At 59.2% G+C, this 19,698-nt stretch overlaps 1 protein-coding gene across 5 annotated transcripts; it reads right to left on the bottom strand.

The window, feature by feature from the left end:
- Nucleotides 1-1,221: 1,221 nt before the first annotated feature.
- On the bottom strand, nt 1,222-17,040 carry RASGRP2 (RAS guanyl releasing protein 2). Of its 5 annotated transcripts, none has more exons than XM_075130444.1 (19): nt 16,927-17,023; nt 15,551-15,739; nt 14,287-14,397; nt 13,992-14,195; nt 12,505-12,607; nt 9,622-9,684; nt 9,273-9,404; nt 8,624-8,774; nt 8,223-8,396; nt 7,907-8,023; nt 7,290-7,571; nt 6,929-7,018; nt 6,434-6,556; nt 5,858-5,973; nt 4,667-4,808; nt 3,556-3,592; nt 2,918-3,076; nt 2,019-2,087; nt 1,222-1,875 (listed from the first exon to the last, which is right to left on the bottom strand). In XM_075130444.1, the coding sequence occupies exons 4-18, from the start codon at nt 14,062-14,064 to the stop codon at nt 2,029-2,031; spliced, it is 1,821 nt and encodes a 606-aa protein (XP_074986545.1). In that variant the 5' UTR covers nt 14,065-14,195; nt 14,287-14,397; nt 15,551-15,739; nt 16,927-17,023; the 3' UTR covers nt 1,222-1,875; nt 2,019-2,028. The 5 variants fall into 5 exon arrangements, with proteins under 5 accessions (XP_074986545.1, XP_074986546.1, XP_074986547.1 ...); XM_075130445.1 differs by having other exon boundaries at nt 15,551-15,600; nt 16,927-17,014; XM_075130446.1 differs by lacking the exon at nt 15,551-15,739 and having other exon boundaries at nt 16,927-17,040.
- Between the last annotated feature and the right edge of the window lie 2,658 nt (nt 17,041-19,698).

Consider the following 19,698-nt stretch of genomic DNA (forward strand, 5'->3'; position numbering starts at 1 on the left):
AATAAATATATAGATAAAGGGGAAAAAAAATCTATTTGCAGAGACCAGATTGTTCCATTAACCTTGTCTGTGTCAGACAGGAGGGAGGGGGGAAATGTGTCTAACATGTCTGGGTTGTGGGGGGTGGGGCAGGGGGTTGTGGCAGCATATTAAAGCCCAGCTCCTAATTTGAGGCCAGTATGACAGCAGCTGTGACATGTGCAATACAGAATGATAAATATAATCTGTCACCTGGGCAAAATCAATAGTGGTTTGTTTATTTATTTATTCTGTCTCACGTATGATTTGACAAGCAACATTAAGGAAAAAAAATATATAATCATGCAACAGATTTGCTTCCCCCCACCTGTATTCTGGTGTCTGGGCTCGGTATAAAGAGATGCCCCACCACAGAGGCAGCTGCATCTCAGCACCAGGAGAGGGATCCCTGCATAAACAGCCCCTGGGCTCCACCCCAGAGGCAGCTGCATCTCAGCACCAAGAGGGGAATCCCTATATAAACAGCCCCCCGCCCCCGAGGCAGCTGTATCTCCTTTGTTCAGCACCCCACTAGCCGTTTCTCTGAGGCTGGGCTGGGGCATGACAGAAAGGTCTGTCTCTTGGGTGAAGCACTAGCTGGCTGGCGTGGAATGGGCTGACTCCGGGGCGGATTCAGCCAGGATGATCGGGCTGTTATTGACGTATTTATCAGAGCGATTTCCTCTTCCCGTGTCACTGCGACACAAATAACCAGGCATGGTAGAGGGGCAGGCGTCTGGGAACAGGAGCTGGAGGGGAGAATGCTCCCGCTCTCGCACTTACACACAGCAGGGCTCACCCCGCTGGCAGGGGGCAGCGGGGACACACAGCTCCACTGACCAGGCCTCCTTCCCTCCAGCAGGGAGTGACAGGAAAACAGTCTTGTTCCTCCTTCCCACATCTGGAAATAGAACCCAGGAGTCCTGAACCCCAGCCCTCCCCACCCTCTAGTCATTAGACCCCACTCCCCTCCCGCTACTGGGAATAGAACCTAGGAGTCCTGACCCCCAGCCCCACCCTCTAACCACTAGACCCCATTCCCCTCCTAGCCATCCCTCAGCTCCAGAAGGCCAGGATATGCAGGGGGCGGGAAAGACGCAAAGATGGGGCTGGGGTCAGCAGGGGGCTCCCAGCATGAGCTGGGGGAGGGGCTGTGAGATGGACAGATGGACCCAAGTGGGGGACAGATAGGAACTGGGACCATTGGTTTTATTATATTTATTACATCTCTGATCCTGTTGTTAGGTACAAATATACACAGCAAGGAATCTGTACAGCCGGGATCACAGGGGAAGGGGGGTGTCCTGACTGGGACCCACGCCCCACCCTCCTGCTCCCACACCAACCCCCTGCACTCCCGCTCCATCATCGGCCACATGCATCAGCCCCCAGGCAACCTCCTCTTCCTGCAGGGCAGGCGGGATACCCCAGGCAGCTCCTACCAGAGTAGGGGAAGTCCCCCCGCCCGCTCCCCATGGCCCCACACTGGAACCGGATGCTGGAGCGCATAAGGATGTGTTTGGGGGATGTCAGGCGAGATCTTACTAATTTCACAACCCATCCCCACGTTAACTCATGTCTTCATCCCCCATTAATAGAACCCAGGAGCCCTGACATGCAGCCACCTCCCCGTCCCCTCAACCAGTAAAGGATCTATCCAACTGCCCCCAAAGCAGCTTCTGCACCCACTGGAAGGGCTGTCTCTCCCCCTTGGCCCATGCTTTCTCCCTTTGCCTCTTCTCTGTGTCACCCCACAGTGGGGGAGCCGGGAAGTCAGCTGGCAGATTTGTGGGGACCAGAGATCCCAGCTTGGGAGGAGTGGGAGGAAGAGCCACAGCTGGTGAGGAAGAGCAGACCCTAAAACACACAGAGTAGAGGGGTCAGACTAGCTCTAACTACTACAGCCCACTCCCCTCTCACAGCCCAAAACAAAACCCTCAAGCCCTGCCCCCACCCCTGCTCTACCCACTCGGCCCCCTTCCCTTCCCCACAGCTCTTACATGTTTGTCTTTATAAATGGATGTCGAAAACCCCATCCTCCACATCCTGGACCTCCTCCTCCCGGATCTCTGCAGAGACACACATAGCTCCTTGTAGCTGCAAACCCCAACGGAGCAGCCCACACTGCCACCCCACGGGGGAGCCACTCAGCTAGGATTCATCATGGCCAGTACTCACAATGCACTTTGACAAGCACAGACCCCTCCTCTCCACTGAGATGCAGCCTCCTCTGGGGGGTGGGGGGCTGCTTGTACAGGGATCCCTCCCCTGGCGCTGAGATGTGGCCAGCCCTGGGGGGTGGGGGTGGGGCACGGGAGCTGTTTATACTGCCGTCCCTCATCCAGCATTAAGATGCAGCTGCCTCTGAGGTGGGGCACAGAGGCTGTTTATACAGGGATCCCTGACCTGGCACTGAGATGCGGCTGGCCCTGGGGTGAGGTCTGTTTATACTGCTGTCCCTCACCCAGCGCTGAGATGCAGCTGCCTCTGGGGTGGGATGCGGGGGCTGTGTAGACAGGAAGCCTGTGCGGAAGCAGGCTGGGATAACACAATGTGTTGGTTACCGGGGGCCCAGGATGGGGGTGTCTCAGAATAGCTGCCAGGGCTCAGAGCACCATCCCGCACCATCTGCAGCGACACAAACAGGAAACAGCATGGTGCAGTATTATGGGCCAGCACAGAGGCCTCCTCGGCGGGGTCAGGAAATCGCATGGAGGTGTTGTTATCGGGCTTGCAAGCTGGCTTCCGGCACAACACTGGGGCCATGGGGAGAGTGGGGGAGGGGCTAGCGTCAGGTCTCCTGGGTTCTCTCCCAGCTCTGGTCGGGGAGTGCTGGAGGGGTTGGGGTGGGCCCTCGGCTCTGAGCTAGGTGGGGTGGGGCTGCCCCCGGTGGCCATACCTGTGTGGCGTGGGGATCTGCAGGCTGAGCGGGGCAGTGAGAAGCTGAAGGAGCGGGTGGGGATGTGGGCAGGGCTGGCCAGGCTGAAACTCTTGGTCCGTTTGCGGCACTCCAGGGAGAGATGTTCCCGGCACTGCCTGTGGCAGTTCACGCCGCAGCCTGGGGGGCAACAAGGGAGGTTGGGGGAGGTGGGCCCTGCAGCTCCCCTTCGTGCAACCCCCCGTGGCCCCACACCTCCCCTAATGCAGCCCAGGTCCCTCACACACCTCTATGGTTCCAGCTCCCCAATTTTCCCTGCACTCCCAGCTCCCCAGGTGCACCCCAGCTCTCAATTCATCCCCCAGCTCCCCTGGTGCACGCCCAGCTCTCAATTCATCCCCCAGCTCCCTGGTGCACCCCCACAGCCCAGCTCCCCAGTTCATGACCCAGTGACCCCAATGCACCCCTCCATCTTCTGCAAAGCACGCCCAGCTCCCCCACAGCTCAACCCCCATGGCCCCACGCTTCCCTATATACCTCCAATGCACCCCTATCTCCAGAATACAGCCACCCACAGCCTCTCTCCCCCAGTGCAGCACCAGCTTCCCCCCAACCACTCATCATTTCCCCAGGCAACCCCCTCCCCCCCACATACTCACAGCGGCACTTGAACCCCTGTTTGTAGATTCCCAGTATCTGGGGGAAAAGATGCAAGGGGATGGGGTCAGCGAGGTGATGAGAGGAGGATGGGGGCGCATGCTCAGTTCCACTTTATGCATCCGATGAAGTGAGCTGTAGCCCACGAAAGCTCATGCTCAAATAAATTGGTTAGTCTCTAAGGTGCCACAAGTACTCCTTTTCTTTTTACTACAGCAGTCGAATCGCAACAGTTGAAATGAGCTAATTTCACAACATTTCATTTCAACTTTCTGTCCCAGTTCCAAGTGGATCTCAGGATCTCCCACAGAACGGACAATCCGAGAATCGACCAGTGCTGGTGAGGGGGACAAGCTGACACTGGGACACTTATCCCTGCTGTGATGCAGCTGACTCTGGGGTAGGAGGTGGGGGCCGTTTATACCGCTATCCCTCACCCAGCACTAAGTCGCAGCTGCCTTTGGGGTGGGACACAGCGGCTGTGTCTACAGGGATTCCCTCACCAGGTGCTGAGATGCAGCTAGTCCTGGGGTGGGGTGTGTGGGCTGTTTATACAGGGATCCCTCAATGAGCACTGAGATGCAGCCGGCCTGGGGTGGGGACAGTTTATACTGCTACCCCTCACCCAGCACTAAGTTGCAGCTGCCTCTGTGGGGGAACGGGGACTGCTTACACAAGGATCCCTTGCATAGTTTTCCCAGGATAAAGGTGCCTTCCCTCCCATAGAACTCATCCTCTGAGAAGAGTGAAGCCCCTTTACCCCAGTCTCACTGGGCCCTCTCTGGGTGAAGGGGTTGTCCTGGGATAACTAGGCCTAGGCTAGCTGTTGTGTGCTTCTGCGTCTCTTCAGTCATCTCCCCTGCCCCTGCCCCAGGGATCTAACCCCCCTTGGCCCTCTCTGTGGCCGCACAAGTGAGGCATGACTTTCCCTCGTGGAATCGACCCCCAGTCATTATGGGGGAAAGGGAAAAGGGGGCACCCCTGTGGAACAAGCCCCCTAGTCTATGGAGGGTGGCCGTTTGTGGGTCCTGTGTTCTCACAGGGGGGCCCACAGAGGGCAGCCCCCAGAGCAACCAGCCTCCTGCACCCTCCCAGGGGCCAGCAATGGCTCACCAGGCTCTTGCAGTGACGGCAGGACACGGGGTGCAGGAAGGTGGTCTCCTGGAAGCTGTGGATGAAGCCCATCTTCCCGTCCACCACAGCGCTGGACTTCATGAAGTACGAGATCATCTCCTCTCTGCTGATGCAGCCATCCCTAGGGGCACAAAGTATCAGGCTGGGAGACAGGGCGCCCAGGTCTCCGCCCGGCTCTGGGCGGGGAGTGGGGACCAAGGCGTTAGAGCAGGGGGACTGGGTGTCAGGTCATCCAGGTCTGTGCTAGGCTCTGGGCGGGGAATGGGGGCCAGCGGGGTAGAGCTGGGGACTGGGAGTCAGGGCATCTGGGGTCTGTGCCAGGCTCTGGGCAGGGAGTGAGAGCCAGGGGAGTAGAGCTGGGGGGTTGGGAGTCAGGGCACCTGGGTCTGTGCTAGGCTGTGGGCAGGGAGTGGGGGCCAGAAGGGTAGAGGTGGGGGGTTAGGAGTCAGGACGCCCGGGTCTGTGCTAGGCTCTGGGCAGGGAGTGGGGGCCAGGGGGGTACAGTAGGGGGTTGGGAGTCAGGGCACCCGGGTCTGTGCCAGGCTGTGGGTGGGGAGTGGGGGCCAGAGGGGTAGAAGCGGGGGGTTGGGAGTCAGGGCACCCGGGTCTGTGCCAGGCTGTGGGTGGGGAGTGGGGGCCAGAGGGGTAGAAGCGGGGGGTTGGGAGTCAGGGCACCCGGATCTGTGCCAGGCTGTGGGTGGCGAGTGGGGGCCAGCGAGGTAGAGCTGGGGACTGGGATTCAGGGCACCTGGGGTCTGTGCCAGGCTCTGGGCAGGGAGTGGAAGCCAGGGGAGTAGAGCTGGGGGGTTGGGAGTCAGGGCACCCGGGGCTGTGCCAGGCTGTGGGTGGGGAGTGGGGGCCAGAGGGGTAGAGCTGGGGGGCTGGGAGTCAGGGCACCCAGGTCTGTGCTAGGCTGTGGGCAGGGAGTGGGGGCCAGAGGGGTAGAGCTGGAGGGCTGGGAGTCAGGGCACCCGGGTCTGTGCCAGGCTGTGGGTGGGGAGTGGGGACCAGGGGGGTAGAGTTGGGGGGCTGGGAGTCAGGACTCCCAAGTTCCAACAAAGAAGAAAGCATTACAGGGGATGAGGCTTCTAGGCGGAGGCCTGGCCCCAGTACCTCACCCCTCCTTCTGGTGTGCGGGGCCCGCGGGGTCCCCCCTTCCTGGGCACTCACTGGTTCTCATCCAGGTCCCCAAATTTGCACAGGTAGGGGAAGTTGTTGCGGATGATTTTGAACTCCTCCTGGGAGATGTGGCCGTCTCCGTCCACGTCGAAATTCCGGAACACGGACTGCAGGGGGCAGCAGAGAGCGGCGGGAGCGTCAGCTCGGCGATACGCCGCCCTCGGCACAGGAACTGGGGGCGGGACGGGGGGCTACTAGCACCCCCCGGTCTCCCGGCTGTCTGCTCCGCCCCCGGGGCTTTGCTCCGGGCCTCAGCTCGGGGGCGGGTGGACAGGGGTAAGGGGGCTGGCTTCCAGCCCCCACTGTTAACAATGTTCCAGTGCCACTGGCCCCAGAACCCCCCCCACTTCCCCACGTGGCCTGCAGGGGGCAGCAGAGAGCGGAGGGAGGGTCATCCCTGGGGGTACGCCACCCCCTATGCAGCCCCAGAGGCCCCTCCAACCACGTGGACCGCAGGGGGGAGCAGAGACTGGAGGAGGGCGTCAGCTCAAGGTACCCTGGCCTAACACACAGTCTCAGAGCGCCAACAGAAACGCAGACCATGGTGTCCAAGGCCCCCACTCTCACCTCCACCATCTTCTCAATGTGTGTCCGCACCAGCGTCTGGTCCGGTTTGGGTTTCACAGCCAAGGCCCACTCGTCTATGTCAGCCGGTCGGCTTGGGGGGGAACAGGAGGTGGGGCTGGACGGCTGGATGGACAGAGACATCCTCTGAGTGATCCCTTGGCCAGCGCTGAGATGCAACCACCTCTGGGGTGGAGTGCAGGGGCTGTTCAAACCAGAATCCCTCGCCCAATGCTGCGGCTTCAGGGGCTGGAGCTGGAGGGGTGTTAGTGAACGTGTGGGACCCAGCAGCCCCCTCTCTCTGGACAGGAAGCTCAGCCCCCAGGGAGCAGAGCGGAAGGCAGCTGCGAATGCGCCTGAGAACCAGCTCCTGGGACCAGATGGGACAGAGACGCCATGGCCTGCTGCTCCCCCCCCCATTCCCCACAGGGGGCAACAGAGGGGTCATGGCCCGGGGGCAGGGGACGGGGCACAGGTCACACAGCATCGTGCACTCACACACGCACTCACGGCCGACTTGCCACGGGGCTCTCTCTGCAGCGACAGCTGGTAGATCTCCTCCTCCGTCTGGTACTGATCCAGCGACACCTGGGGGGGCACAGCCCATCAGACAGCAGGGGTGGGGGGTTCACCAGGAGCTGGCTGACAAGGTTGGCGTTGGCCTCAGAGAGCAGTTTGATGGTCTAGGGTGCAGGGAGATACGGGGGGGGGGGTGGGAGTGCAGTGGGGGTTGGGATGTAATGAGGGGTGCAGGGGGGGCTCCAGGAGTTGGGATGCCACAGGGTGCAGTGAGGTTCAGGGGTGGGGTGCTGGGGGAGTACAAGGAGGTGCAGTGAGAGGTCCAGGGGCGGGGTCTCACCGTGAGCAGGTTGATGAGGTCCATGTTGGCCTCGAAGGGTGGTTTGATGCTCTGCACCAGCACCAGCTCGTTGAGGATCCCGAAGAGCTGCTGCATCTTGGTGCCGTTGACGCGGGTGCGGGCCCGGTCCAGCCAGTCGGGCAGCGCCACGTGCACGGCCACCAGATCCTTGAGGTGCACGCCCAGGATGGGGAAGCGGAAGCCGACGCACTCGGCCAGGCGGCGCCGGTAGCGGCTGTAGTTCCCCAACGAGGTCACCAGCTCCGTCATGGACTCCCACAGCTGGGAGGGATGGGGGGGAGGGGTCAGGGGCTGGGCCCAGAGCAAGCCCCCAGCCTCGCCCCAGTGCTCTCCCAACCTCCCAACACCGCCCCAGACCCCAGCCTCGCCCCAGAGCTCCCCCAACACCGCCCCAGACCCCGACCTCGCCCCAGAGCTCCCCCAACCCCTCAACACTTCCCCAGACCTCAACCCCTCAAGCCCACCCTAACCCCCCACCACTGCCCCAGGCCCCTCGAGACCCCAATCCCACCCCAACCACCGGACTGTCATCCCACCCTCCAGCATTGCCCCAGCCCCTTGAGTATCCCACTTCCCCCCGGCCCTGCGCCCTGTACCTTGGTGGTCTCGGAGCTGACGTGGCTGTGGGTCTCTTTGAGGCGGGAGATGGAGCTGTGACTCAGCCCCCCCACCACGGCCATCAGCGTGTTGAAATTCTGCAGCTGCAGGAGCCTCTGCAGGGATGTCCGGCCGGAGGGGGGATCCAGCCGAGAGACAGTGGAGATCCATGGGGGAGAGAGAGGTCGGATTAGTTCCAAGGATGGAGGAGTGGGGCCCGGGGGGGGGGGGGCATTCACACCTGGAGCCCAGCTGGGGCTCAGACTACAATGGGCCAGCAGGGGGGCTGCGGGCCGGGATTGAGGGGCCCCTCACCTGTGCCACCAGGATGAAGCGGGTGATGACCTGCGCCCGCTGCTGGGCGGTCGGCTTGCTCAGCACCATGAGCTGCACCCACTGTGAGACGCTGTTGAAAAGGGTGATGAACCGCTCCAGGATGGGGTTGTCCACAGTGCAGCCGTGCATGACGAAGCTGTGATAGTCCTGGAACTGGAATGGAAACAGAGCGTCAGGGCCTGCCCCATGGGAGGGGGGACATAGGGGGTGGGACAGGGCCTGCCCCACAGAGGGAATGGGAGGTTCAGGGCCTGCCCCATGGACGTAGAGGGTGGGGAAGCGCCTGCCCCATGGGGGAGGAAAGGTCATTCCCAAAGCAGCCCTCCACCCCCAAGCAGCCTCCCCAGCCCCATGGCAGCCGCAGGGTCTCCGCCCCGCACCAGGATCTTGCAGAAGGAGCGGTACTCCAGGTAGGTGAGATGCTCTGCCAACTCGGAGGACTCCAGGTGGTCAAAGAGCAGCGACATCTTGCGTTTCTTCGGGGCCACCGGGTTGCGCTGGGTCACTTGGCGCTTCCACTTGTAAGTAGGGCTGGGGGGGGGGGCACAGTCAAGGGGGGGATGTCAGAGCCAAGCCAGTCTTTGCAACCAAACCGCTGGCACACACTCTTCCTGCCCCCACATGCACAGCCCAGAGACTCCTGTGTGCTCCCACGCCCCGTGCACACGCACACACGTCCCATGCGCGCACACACAGGCCATGTGCAAACACATGCCTCGTACACTCCCCCCCCCCACGCGCCTCATGCACTCCCACACACTCCACGTGTACACACACGTCCTGGGCACTCCCATGTGCATGTCCCGCTCATGCCCACACAAACATACCCCATGCACTCCCACACACACCTGCACCATGCACACTCACAGACACATTCACAAGCATGCACTGGGACACCCCTGTGCTCACGCTTGTGCCCTCGCTCAGACCCGCTCCTCAGTCCTCCTCAGCCCATGCAGGCCCCCTGCTCTCACACAGCTGCTCTGGGACACCTCCCCCACCCCCCATGCTTCCGCCCCCACCACATACACATTCTCAATGTCGATGAGGTTGCTGTGGCGCCGGTTCCCCTCACGGCCCAGAACCTCCTTTAGCTCCTTGATCTGCTCTGCTAGCTCCGGGTTCAAATCAAACTCTGCCGGGAATGCCGAGATCCAGTACCTGGGGAGGGGGAAGGGGTAACGACAGCCAACACCCGGAACACAGCCACCTCTGGGGTGGGGAACAGAGGCAGTTTACTCAGGGATCCCTCACCCACTGGAAGGATGTCCTATGTTGAGCCCCCTGCAGCACTGTGCCCCTGAATGCTGCACTGGGGCCAGCTCTGCCCCGAGGTTTGAGGATGCTGCCCTGAAATGTGGGGCTCCTCCGGACTCACCTCACCAGGTGGCAGGTTTTCACCTGCAGGGAGCTGCTTTCTGAGCTACGAGACTCTTGGTAGGTGCAAGGGCAGAGTTAAGGCGAATTCCACATTGCAGGCACTGGAGACTGGGGGAGTGGGGAGAAAGGGGGAGGAGCTGGGCCATGGATTTGGGGCCCTTGGACCAGGCTGGGAGGAGTCAGCGTTCTAGAATCACAGCAATACGGGGATGGAAGGGACCTCTGGAGGTCACTGAGTCCAGCCCCCCGCGCAGAGGCAGAACCAAGCAAACCCAGACCATCCCTGACAGCTGTTTGTCCCACCTGTTCTTACCACCTCCAGTGATGGGGAGTCCGCAACCAGAGCTTAACTAGCCTGAGAAAAAAGAAAAGGAGTACTTGTGGCACCTTAGAGACTAACCAATTTATTTGAGCATAAGCTTTCGTGAGCCACAGCTCACTTCATCGGATGCATACCGCATGCATCCGATGAAGTGAGCTGTGGCTCACGAAAGCTTATGCTCATATAAATTGGTTAGTCTCTAAGGTGCCACAAGTACTCCTTTTCTTTTTGCGAATACAGACTAACACAGCCGTTACTCTGTAGCCTGAGAAAGCATTTCCTAAAATCTAACCTACTTCTCCCTTGCTGCAGATTAAGCCCATGACATCTGGTCCTACCTCCAGTGGACGCGGAGAACAGCTGACCACCATCCTCTTCAGAACAGCCCTGAAGATATTGGAAGACTCTTAGCAGGTGTCCCCCTCTTTTCTCAAGCCTAAAGATGCCCAGCTTTTTAGCCTTTCCTCCCAGGGCAGGTTTTTAGACCATTTATCATTTTTGTTGCTCTCCTCTTGACGCTCTCCAGTTTCTCCACAGCTCTCCTAAAGCCTGGCACCCAAACCTGGATGCTGTACTCCAGATGAGGCTTCCCCAGTGCCGAGTAACATCTCCCGTGTCTTACATACGCCTCTCCCGTTAACACAGCCCAGACAATAACAGGCTTTTCCACAACATCATCACACTGTTGGCTCGGATTCCCTTGATGAGCCAACCCCTAGATCCTTTTCAAGAGGACTGTCACCTAGCCAGTCTTTCCCAGTTTTGTGATTTCTCCTTCCTCAGTGCAGTCCTTTGCACTAGTCTTTACTGAATTTTATCTTGTTGTGTGCAGACCAATTCTCCAATTTCTCAAGGTCATTCTGAATTCTAATCCTGTCCTCCAAAGTGCTCACAACACCCACAGCTTAGTGTCATCCGCCATTTTTATAAGCCTACTCTGCGCACTGCATCATCCAAGTCATTAATGAAAATATTGACTAGCCCCAGACCCAGGACTAACCCCTCTGGGACCCCACTCGATACATCCTCCCATTTTGATGGAGAACCATTGATAGACTGTCCTCAAAGAGCAGCTTTCAACCAGTTCTGCACCCATCTTATAGCAATTTCATCTTGATAATATTTCCCTAGTCTGCTTATGAGAATGGGGGACCGGGTTTGTAGCTCACGAAAGCTTATGCTCAAATAAATTTGTTAGTCTCTAAGGTGCCACAAGTCCTCCAGTTCTTTTTACTAAAATCAAGATCTATCTGTCTCCTGCTTCCCCCCAGACATTAGGCCAGTGACCCTGTCAAAGAAGGATATTAGGCTGGTTTGGCAGGATTTGCTATTGACAAACCCATGCTGGTTATTCCTTATAACCCTATTATCCTCCAGGGACTTACAAACTGATTGTTCAATAATTTGTTCCTGTATCTTGCAGGTATGGAAGTTAGGCTGCCTGGTCTATAATCCCTGGGGTCCTCTTAGTTTCCCCTGTTTAGAGACAGGTGCTGCCCTTTTCCAGTCCCCGGGGACCACACCCGTCTTCCATTTCTCAAAGACAATCGCTAACGGCTCCCAGATTGCTTCAGCTCCTTCCTTAAGTATCCGCGGGTGAATTGCACCAGTCCCTGCCAACCTGAATAGGTCAAACTCCTCTAAATACTCTTTAACTTCTCTGGCCTGTGTTCCTCCCCCTTGTTGTTAATATTCATTGTGCTGAGTAGCTGTCACCATTAACCGTTTTAGTGAAGACTGAAGCAAAATAGGCATTAATCCCCCCAGCTTTCTTGATGCCATCAATTAGCTTGCCTTCCTCAGGAAGTAGCGGACCTGCACTTTCCTTCATCTTTCTCTTGCTCCCAAGGTATTTAAAGAACCTCTTCCGACTGCCTTTCTGTAACTCATTTTGCGCCTTAGCCTCTCGGATTTTGCCCCTACCTGCTGGTGCAATTCTTCTGTGCTCCTCCTTGACAACCTGTCCACATTTCCACTTATTAAGGGATTCTTCCTTACTTTTAAGATTGTTAAAGAGCTCCAGAGGGAGCCACCTCGGCCTTTTCCTGTCTTCCCTTCGCACCTGGCTAGTTTGCTGTTGTGCCTTTAACACTGTTTAGCTGAGAAACTTCCAGTTCTTTTTTCCTTCGATTTGCTTCCCCCGGGACCTTAGCTCCCAGTTCTCTGATCTGTTGAAGTCTGGTTTTTTCGGAAGCCCATTGTCCTGATTCTGCTGCCCCCACTCCTTCCTTTCCTTAGAGTCATGAAATGGTGTCATTTCAGGGTTACTTTCACCCAGATTGCCTTCCGCTTTCCCATGCACAACCAATTCTGCCCTGTTGGTCTGAGATGTATGTGGACTGCCCTGGTGCTGCAGGGGTCCCATGGTGAGCCCCAGCCCAGGGAGACAGCCAGCTAGCAGAATAAGCCAGCTCTGTCCAGGGATATGTGCATTGTGAAGGGAGGGGGTGCCCAGGAGGGAAAGGGGGGCAGTAGGGTGCCCCAAGGCAGGTTGGTGGGGTGAATGAGGGCAGGAGGGAAGGAGCTGCAGGAAGGGGGGCAGAGGGCTCACAAGGATATATGCGCAGCAGCTTGGCGGCCAGGTGGGAGGAGGGGATGTACCAAGGATGCATCATCAGGAACATTCGCACCAGTTGGGGGTCCCGCACCTTCCCCTCATCATCTGCAAGAGAGAGTAGGCCCTGCTCAGAGATCCCACAACCCCCCCCGAGACCTCCCCCCATAACCTCCCACCCCGCTCAGTGATTCTGCAAAGCCCCACCCTGCTCAGACCCCCCACTACTCAGAGACACCCCCCTGCAACACCGCTCAGACCCACCCCATTACTCAGACCCCCCCGCAAACCCCCACGCTGCTCAGAGATCCCACAACCCCCCATCCCCTCAGATACCCCCACAACTTCCCACCCCACTCAGAGACCTCCCACAACCCCCCACCCTGATCAGACCCCCCCACTACTCAGAGACCCCACACAACCCCCCACCCCACTCAGACCCACCCCATTACTCAGACACCCCCCCACAACTCCCCACCCTACTCAGAGATCCCGCAACCCCCCATCCCGCTCAGAGACCTCCCACAACCCCCCACCCCGCTCAGAACCCCCCACACTACTCAGACACCCCCCTACAGCTCCCCACCCTGTTCAGAGACCCCTACAGACTCTCAGCCTGCTCAGACACCCCCTACCTTGCTCAGAAGCTCCCTCCACAAACCCCCCCGCTCAGAGACTCCCCACCCCACTCAGAGACCCTGCCCTGCTCAGAAACCCCCACAATCCCCCACTCTGCTCAGAGATCTTCCACCCCAGTCAGAGATCCCCCACAACCCTTCACCCCACCCACACAGAGACCCCCTACAACCCAACTCGCTCAGAGACCCCTACTGACTCCCCAACCCAGAGACCCCAGTGATTCCCTCGCTCACTCGGCACCCCCTGTTAACCCCTGCAAAGCACTCAGGGTACATCTGCACAACCTTTGGCAGTGAGGCTCAGAGCCCGGGTTGCAGACTTGCAGACCTTGCTGGGCAGACATCACTGTGTGGATATCGCGGCTGGGGCTGTGAAGCCTGGGGGCGGGGATCTCCAGCCCAGGTCATAGTGTCTACACAGCTATTCTGCATCTGTTGCCCAGGCTCCAAGACTTGCTGCATGGCTGGCGCTCACCATGGGGACGTAGCCACAGAGACACCCCCCCCCCCCCCCGCTCAGCAACCCCTACGGACCCTGCTCCCTGCAGCACAGCATCCTCTAGTCCCTCACTGGGGCACTGGGGTCAGCACTGATGACAAGGGGAGAGCACCCCCTGCTGAGCCCCTGCCCCACTCCCTGCAGCAGAGCGCCCTCTAGGGGTCAGGACAAGTGACCGTATAGGTTGAAGAAAACCCCAAAGCCACAGCCTGACCCCAGCCCCTTGGGCAACCCCAGCCCTCCATATGCCACCTCCTCAGGTTCACACCCCATCTCACCTCTTACCAGTCACCTGCACCAACAATCCCTTCTCCCCACACATGCTCCAAAATAACAGCTTCCCCCACTGCATTACCAAAGGCCTCAATGCAGCCCTGTAGCAGCTCCTCAACCGTACAGCCCTTGTCCAGGTCCAGCGTCTCGCTCATCTCTGCTCCCCCCGTGCCGGCCAACTCCCCCTCTGCCAGCCTGGGGTCCCACCGCAGACAGGTGCTGCCCGGCTCAGGGGCAATGTATCAGCGGCCCCCTAAGATCAGGGATCCCTTCTGAGAACCTGCCACTGAAAGAGGAGATGGGGCTAGAGTTATAAACTCTTACCAAGATGCAGCCGCTTCTGGGGCAGGGCAGCTGTTTCTACAGCGATCACTTGCCTGAGGCTCACTGGGATCAGCGCTGCCACAGAGGGGTAGTTGCAGAGATCAGCCAAGGGAGGCCGTCCAGGGTAGGGTGTCTCTGTTGCCTTCGCCCTAACGCTGTGAACGCTGGGGGAGGGAGAGTTTGTTGCAAAATAAAACAGCTAGAGAATTTTGGGTAAAGTTGCAAAATGTTTCCTCCATCCTGGCTTCCTCCTTTGGCTCAGGTCAGAGACGGGCCCTGCTTTGCCCCTGGGAGTGTAGAAGTATGGGACACGGGGCCTTTCCCCTCTAGGGAGCACAGACTACGATTTGGCTCTGGGGTGGGGAGACTGGCTGGCTCAGAGATGGGGGGAATGAGACATGGGGCTTCCCCCTCTAAGTTACAGCCTCCCACTTGGACGCTACAAACACACAGCATGTGCAACCTCACAACATCCCAGCAGGAAAACCTGCAGCAGAGAGATTAGCCCATGATCACAGAGTGGGGAAATAGAAAGCAGGAGTCCTGGCTCCCCAGCCCCCCCTGCTCTACCCCACTGGACCCTTCTCTCCACCCAGAGCTGGGGACAAAACCCAGGTGTCCTGGAACCCAGCCCCAAGTCCTTCTGACCTTGCACAAAGCCCGAAGGAGTAGCCCCCGCAGCTGAGGCCCGCTGAGCTATTCTGAGCCCTTTGGCTGTTAAAGGACCGGGATGGAATTTATAAGTGGCCTTTTGCATAGTAACATCGCCTGGAGGGTAAGGAGAGGCACGGGGCTGTCTGCTCTTTGGTTGGGGGGCTGTAAAGAGGGGGTGATCCTAGGTGGAAAGCAAGTTCCCAGGCTCTATCCCCCCTGTTAAAGGTATCTGAGGGTTAAACATGACAACAGGGGATTGGGTTAGATCCAGAGCAAAGGAATGTTTGGAGAGAGATGAAGGACCCAGGAATCCGGCCACAATGACTCAGGCTGAGAGATTAATTTAGACAAGGGATCACATCTCGGGAATTCGAGCCACACTGTGTGCGGAGCTGGAATCTAGGGAATGGCTCCTGATGGATTAGCAATCGGGGGTGGGGGGGGGGATCAGGGGTCTGGTGTGCAAGGTGCTGTGGTGGCATCCGTATCTGGGATCCAGTGGGAATGGGTTTAGATCTGTGTTGTAAATCCCTGCATAAACAGCACCTCCCCAGAAGTGGCTGCATTTCAGCACCAGGCAAGGGATCCCTTTGTGTAATTGCTCTGTAGTAAGACAAGATTATTATTAATCTTTTAAGACAAGCTTTTGTATGTGCAACTTACCACGCTGTAAATTGAGGGTTGGGATTTCTTGCGGTGTTATTTTTAGGCGGCTTTTTGTTCATGGTTAGTTAGAAGACGAATAGAAGCAACCAGTGAGCGAGCTGAGTGGGGAGGACTGAACGGAAGCCATTTGGGGGGACGGTCCCTCTTTTCCATCTGGCTGTTTGTTTGCCCAGCACCTTCTACTAACTGCAGGTCTCTCACATACACACCAGCCATGTTGCAAAACATCAATCAAAATAGTGTTGCCAAATGTCAGTTGCCTCACAGTCACCCTCTGGGGTGAACACGCACCACCACACGCACTGTATGCAGCATAAACACACAGTCGCACTGCACGCACAGACAGTAGCACACGGTGTGTGGCAGAAAGCTTTGCCAAGACACAGCTCTGCTGCACACCTCGACCATAGTGCAGCGTGTGCACAGACACACACACGGCCATGTTGCATGCACTATACCGCAGTGCACACACCTAGCCTATAGTGTACTGTGCGTGCACAGACACAACCATGCTGAACCCAGAATGAAACCCTATCATTGCACAGCCTGTTGGCACCCACACACATGTCCCAGCTGCCTGGGAGACAAGGACCCTTTTTATCGTCTTCCCGTATCTCAGCCAGGCCTCTGAGCTTTTATTAGCCACAATACAGCGGGGGGTCACCCCACCCCAGTGATGCGGGCCCCGCTCTTAGGTGAGGACCACTAAGCTATGGCTCTGAGGCACCTGCTCCCTGCCCCATCACTGCCTTTAGAGCCCCCCCATTAGCCATCCATTATGCCCCCAAGTGCACCCGCCACCCTTCCAACCCCATTCAGCCTCCCAGTTAAGTGGGGGTTATAACCCAGGGCACTGCCAGCTCAGCCATCCCCAAAGTGGGTGTGGCAGCAGGGAGAGCCCCCCACACACATACACAGAGAACCCCCATGGGCCTCCCTTGCGTGTGTGAGGGGGGAGGGAAGTGCAGTCCCTTCCCCCACCAGCCAGGGCACCAGGGGCAGGAGAGGGGGTGGTGTGTTGGGGGAGTGGGCGGGGGTGTGACGGGGCAGGGGGAGCAGGGTGACAAGGCTGGTGTGAGGGGGGCAGCGTGATGGGTGAAGCGGGCAGGAAGGGTGGCATGAAGGGGGCAGGAGGGTTGGTGTGATGGGGCAGGGGGATGGGGGGGGGAATCGATGTGACCAGGGCCGTCCGGCTAGAGACACAGGGGCTTGAGCCCCGGTACACTCGTCTCACAGGTGGGAGTGACTTTCGCTCCCTGGGGCCCTAGAGGGGCAGGCCCTGTCCCGCTCCCCGGCCCCCGAACAGCCAGCCCCCCGCCCCGGGGCCGGCGCCCCCTAGAGGGGCTGCCCCGGCTCCCCCCCGCGCGGCTCACCCGGCTCCGCTCTGCTCCTGCGCTGGGCGATATTCAAACGCGGCCGGGCTGCACAATGCGGCTTGTGTCTCCTTATCACCCCCCCGCCCCGACTTCCTCCTGCTGCCGGCTCCGGGAGGGTCGTGCGGGTCCAAACGCCGCCTGCTCCGCCCGGCGCAGGGAGCGCCCCGGCCGGGCCGCCTGCCCCGCAGCTGGGGGGCGCCCCGGGCCGGGGGGGGGACGCAGCAGGCGATGGGGGGTGCTGGGCTGGGCAGGGGGCGCGGGAGGGGGGGGGCGTACGCACCCTTCGTTCACACCGACGGTTGCTCGCCCGGCCCTCTTCCCCACTCGCCCTCGCCCCCCCCCGTCCTACCCCGCGCCCCCCCCCGGGAGCCCCAGGTGCCACTGCGGAATTCTTAACCCCTCCTGTGCCGGGGGCGCTGCCCTCACCCAGCGCCACTGGGGAGGGGGCTCAGAGCAAAGCGGGGAGCAGCCCCCGCCTGTTCCGTGTGCACCAGTTACTCTGGGAAGGGGCATCTCTGGGGGCCCCTAGCTTCTCGTGCATGAGCTAATATGGGGGGCGATTGGGGGGTAATAGAGCAAAGGAGGTGGGGTGACTGGAACTCTCCCATCCCCCGCACTGCGGGCAAACAGCGGGGGGGGGGGAGTTGCTAGGCCCTATGTTACTCAGCCATAGGCTGGGCAGTTCCGGGAGGGGGCAGGGGCCACTGGGTTAGTCCAGACCCTGACGCCCACTCATGGGGTGGGGGGAGCCCGACGCTGCAACCAGCTCCAGCAATAGCCTGTTATCATAGCAACCAGCCCCACAGGACGGGGAATGGGGACCCTGGCAGTGGCTGTGGGTGCTGGGCTGAGCAGGTGGGGGATGGGGCGAGCTGGTCTCAGCCTCACACGCCACCCCCAGCCCAAGGAGCGTCAGTGTCACCCTCTCCCCCTCCGGCCCAGCCAGCTGCAGCATCGTCCACCCCTCCCCCCTTCAGGCCCAGATTGTCAGCCCCTGAACCCCATTTTAGCACCCAGCTGCCCATCAGTAACCATGGAGAACAGTCTCCGCCCCTTCGCTGGGGCACCATGCCGGACAGGGTGGAGCAGCCTGAGTGGGGGGGGAAGTGGTCTGTGGTTGAACAGAAACGCCATGCACGTTTCTGTGGCTGGCAAACAGTCCTAAACTCTAGGGCAGGGAACACCCTCCCCCACCCCTTTCCCATCCCCCCTCTGGATTGAGTACATGTCTCCCCAAGAGTCAAAACTTGCTCGCTCACTGACCTAGAAGAGCAGGTGCAACTGCAGTGCGTTGCTGGGTGTGCAGGGCTGTCCTAAGATCCTGAGCCCCACCCCCCCTGGAAGGGGTGGGAGCAGTACCACAGTGCTTGCTAAGGGGTTGTAGCCCCATTTGTGCAGTGGGGCATTTGTTGGGACCCAGGCTTTGCTCCGGTACAGGAGAGGAGACTGGAGGGTGATAAGATGGACTACGTACAATGGGTTCCATCCCCAGCTCTGGCAAGAGAGTGGGGTCTAGTGGTTAGAGTGGGGCAGGGGCTGGGAGCCAGGACTCCTGGGTTCTACTTTCTGATGTCAGTGAGACATTGGGCAAGCTGACCACTGAGTTTCCCCATTGCAAATGGGGCCAAACCCCTTTGGGTCCCAGCCTCGCAGCGAGAGGGCATGTGGGGGGTGCTGCTACAGTTATTCCCTTGCTCTTTGGCATCCCCTTATGTGCGCATCAGGAATTGCTGGAGTATGCTGCTTGAGCTGGCAGAGCATGTGTACAAGTGTGTTTTTCTGTGTGCGCTGGCTCAGTGGGTGTGAGTGTGCACATGCACAAGAACCAGCTGAGTGTGAGAGCCGGCAAAGCATGAGTACAAGAGTGTGCAGGAGCTCTGTGTGTGTGCACATGCTGGCTGGCTGGGTGTATCTCTATGGGCTCACTGCCCTGCTGAGATGCCAATTAATCACTGCAGCTCCCAGCAGCCTTGGAACCAATTATGGTAAGTGCAGCGCCTGCTGCCTGAAGGGGGGGGGGGTGTCGGTGCCTGGCAGCTTGCTCACCCCTGCGTGGGGGGGGGGGGGAGAGGAAAGAGGGGATAGTGCTGGGGAGGATGCTACTGGAGTTGTGATTAAAAAAAAAAAAAAAAAACAATCCTTTACATTCATGGTTCATAAAAATGTCACAAACCTAGAAACCCAGGAGTCCTGGCACCAAGCCCCCTCCTGAGAACTGGGGATAAAACCCAGGAGTCCTGGTACCCAGTCCTCTAACCCACTAGGACCCCATTCCCCTCCTGCCACTAGGAATCTCCTCTCCCACTGCAGGGTTGTTTGTATTGGGGGAGCTATTTTTAGCACCAATTCCCCCTCTCTGGGTGGTAATGAGCAGCTGCTGTGGCCTGGGGGGGAGGGGTTCACACACTCTTCCATCTCCTCTCTAGGCCCCCCGTCACTCTCACTCACTCTTGTGAATGGCAGCTCTGGCAGGTGGGGCAGGGACTGGCCCAAGGTCAAGAGAAGGCTAGAGACAGTGCTGGAGATACAACCCACCAGCCTCCAGTGCCCTCATAGAGCTGGGTAGAGCCCAGAAATCCTGGGTGCCAGGCCCCTGCCCTAACCCACTAGCCCCCACTGCCCTCCCAGAGCTGGATAGAACCCAGGAGTCCTGCCTCTCAGGAGGCACCAGGCATGGATGCGTGCAGGGTTGGGGGCAAGACTCCAGTTTCTGGGTGAGGTGGGGGGAGGGCGAGGACCACGAGGGGGGAAAAAAGCAACACAGCCAGA

The sequence above is a fragment of the Caretta caretta genome, chromosome 7, assembly GCF_965140235.1.
Source record: "Caretta caretta isolate rCarCar2 chromosome 7, rCarCar1.hap1, whole genome shotgun sequence".
Taxonomy (NCBI): domain Eukaryota; kingdom Metazoa; phylum Chordata; order Testudines; family Cheloniidae; genus Caretta; species Caretta caretta.

Excerpts from the sequence above, each read along its gene's own strand:
- RASGRP2 (XM_075130446.1), bottom strand. The coding sequence starts at position 14,064 with ATGAGCGAGACGCTGGACCTGGACAAGGGCTGTACGGTTGAGGAGCTG. Across the intron at positions 8,775-9,272 it reads CTCATCGACATTGAGAATGT|CCCTACTTACAAGTGGAAGC; the intron begins GTATGTGGTGGG and ends CCCCCCCCCCAG. Across the intron at positions 6,557-6,928 it reads AGTCGGCCGTGAGTGCGTGT|CCGTCCAGCCCCACCTCCTG; the intron begins GTGAGTGCACGA and ends CTGTCCATCCAG.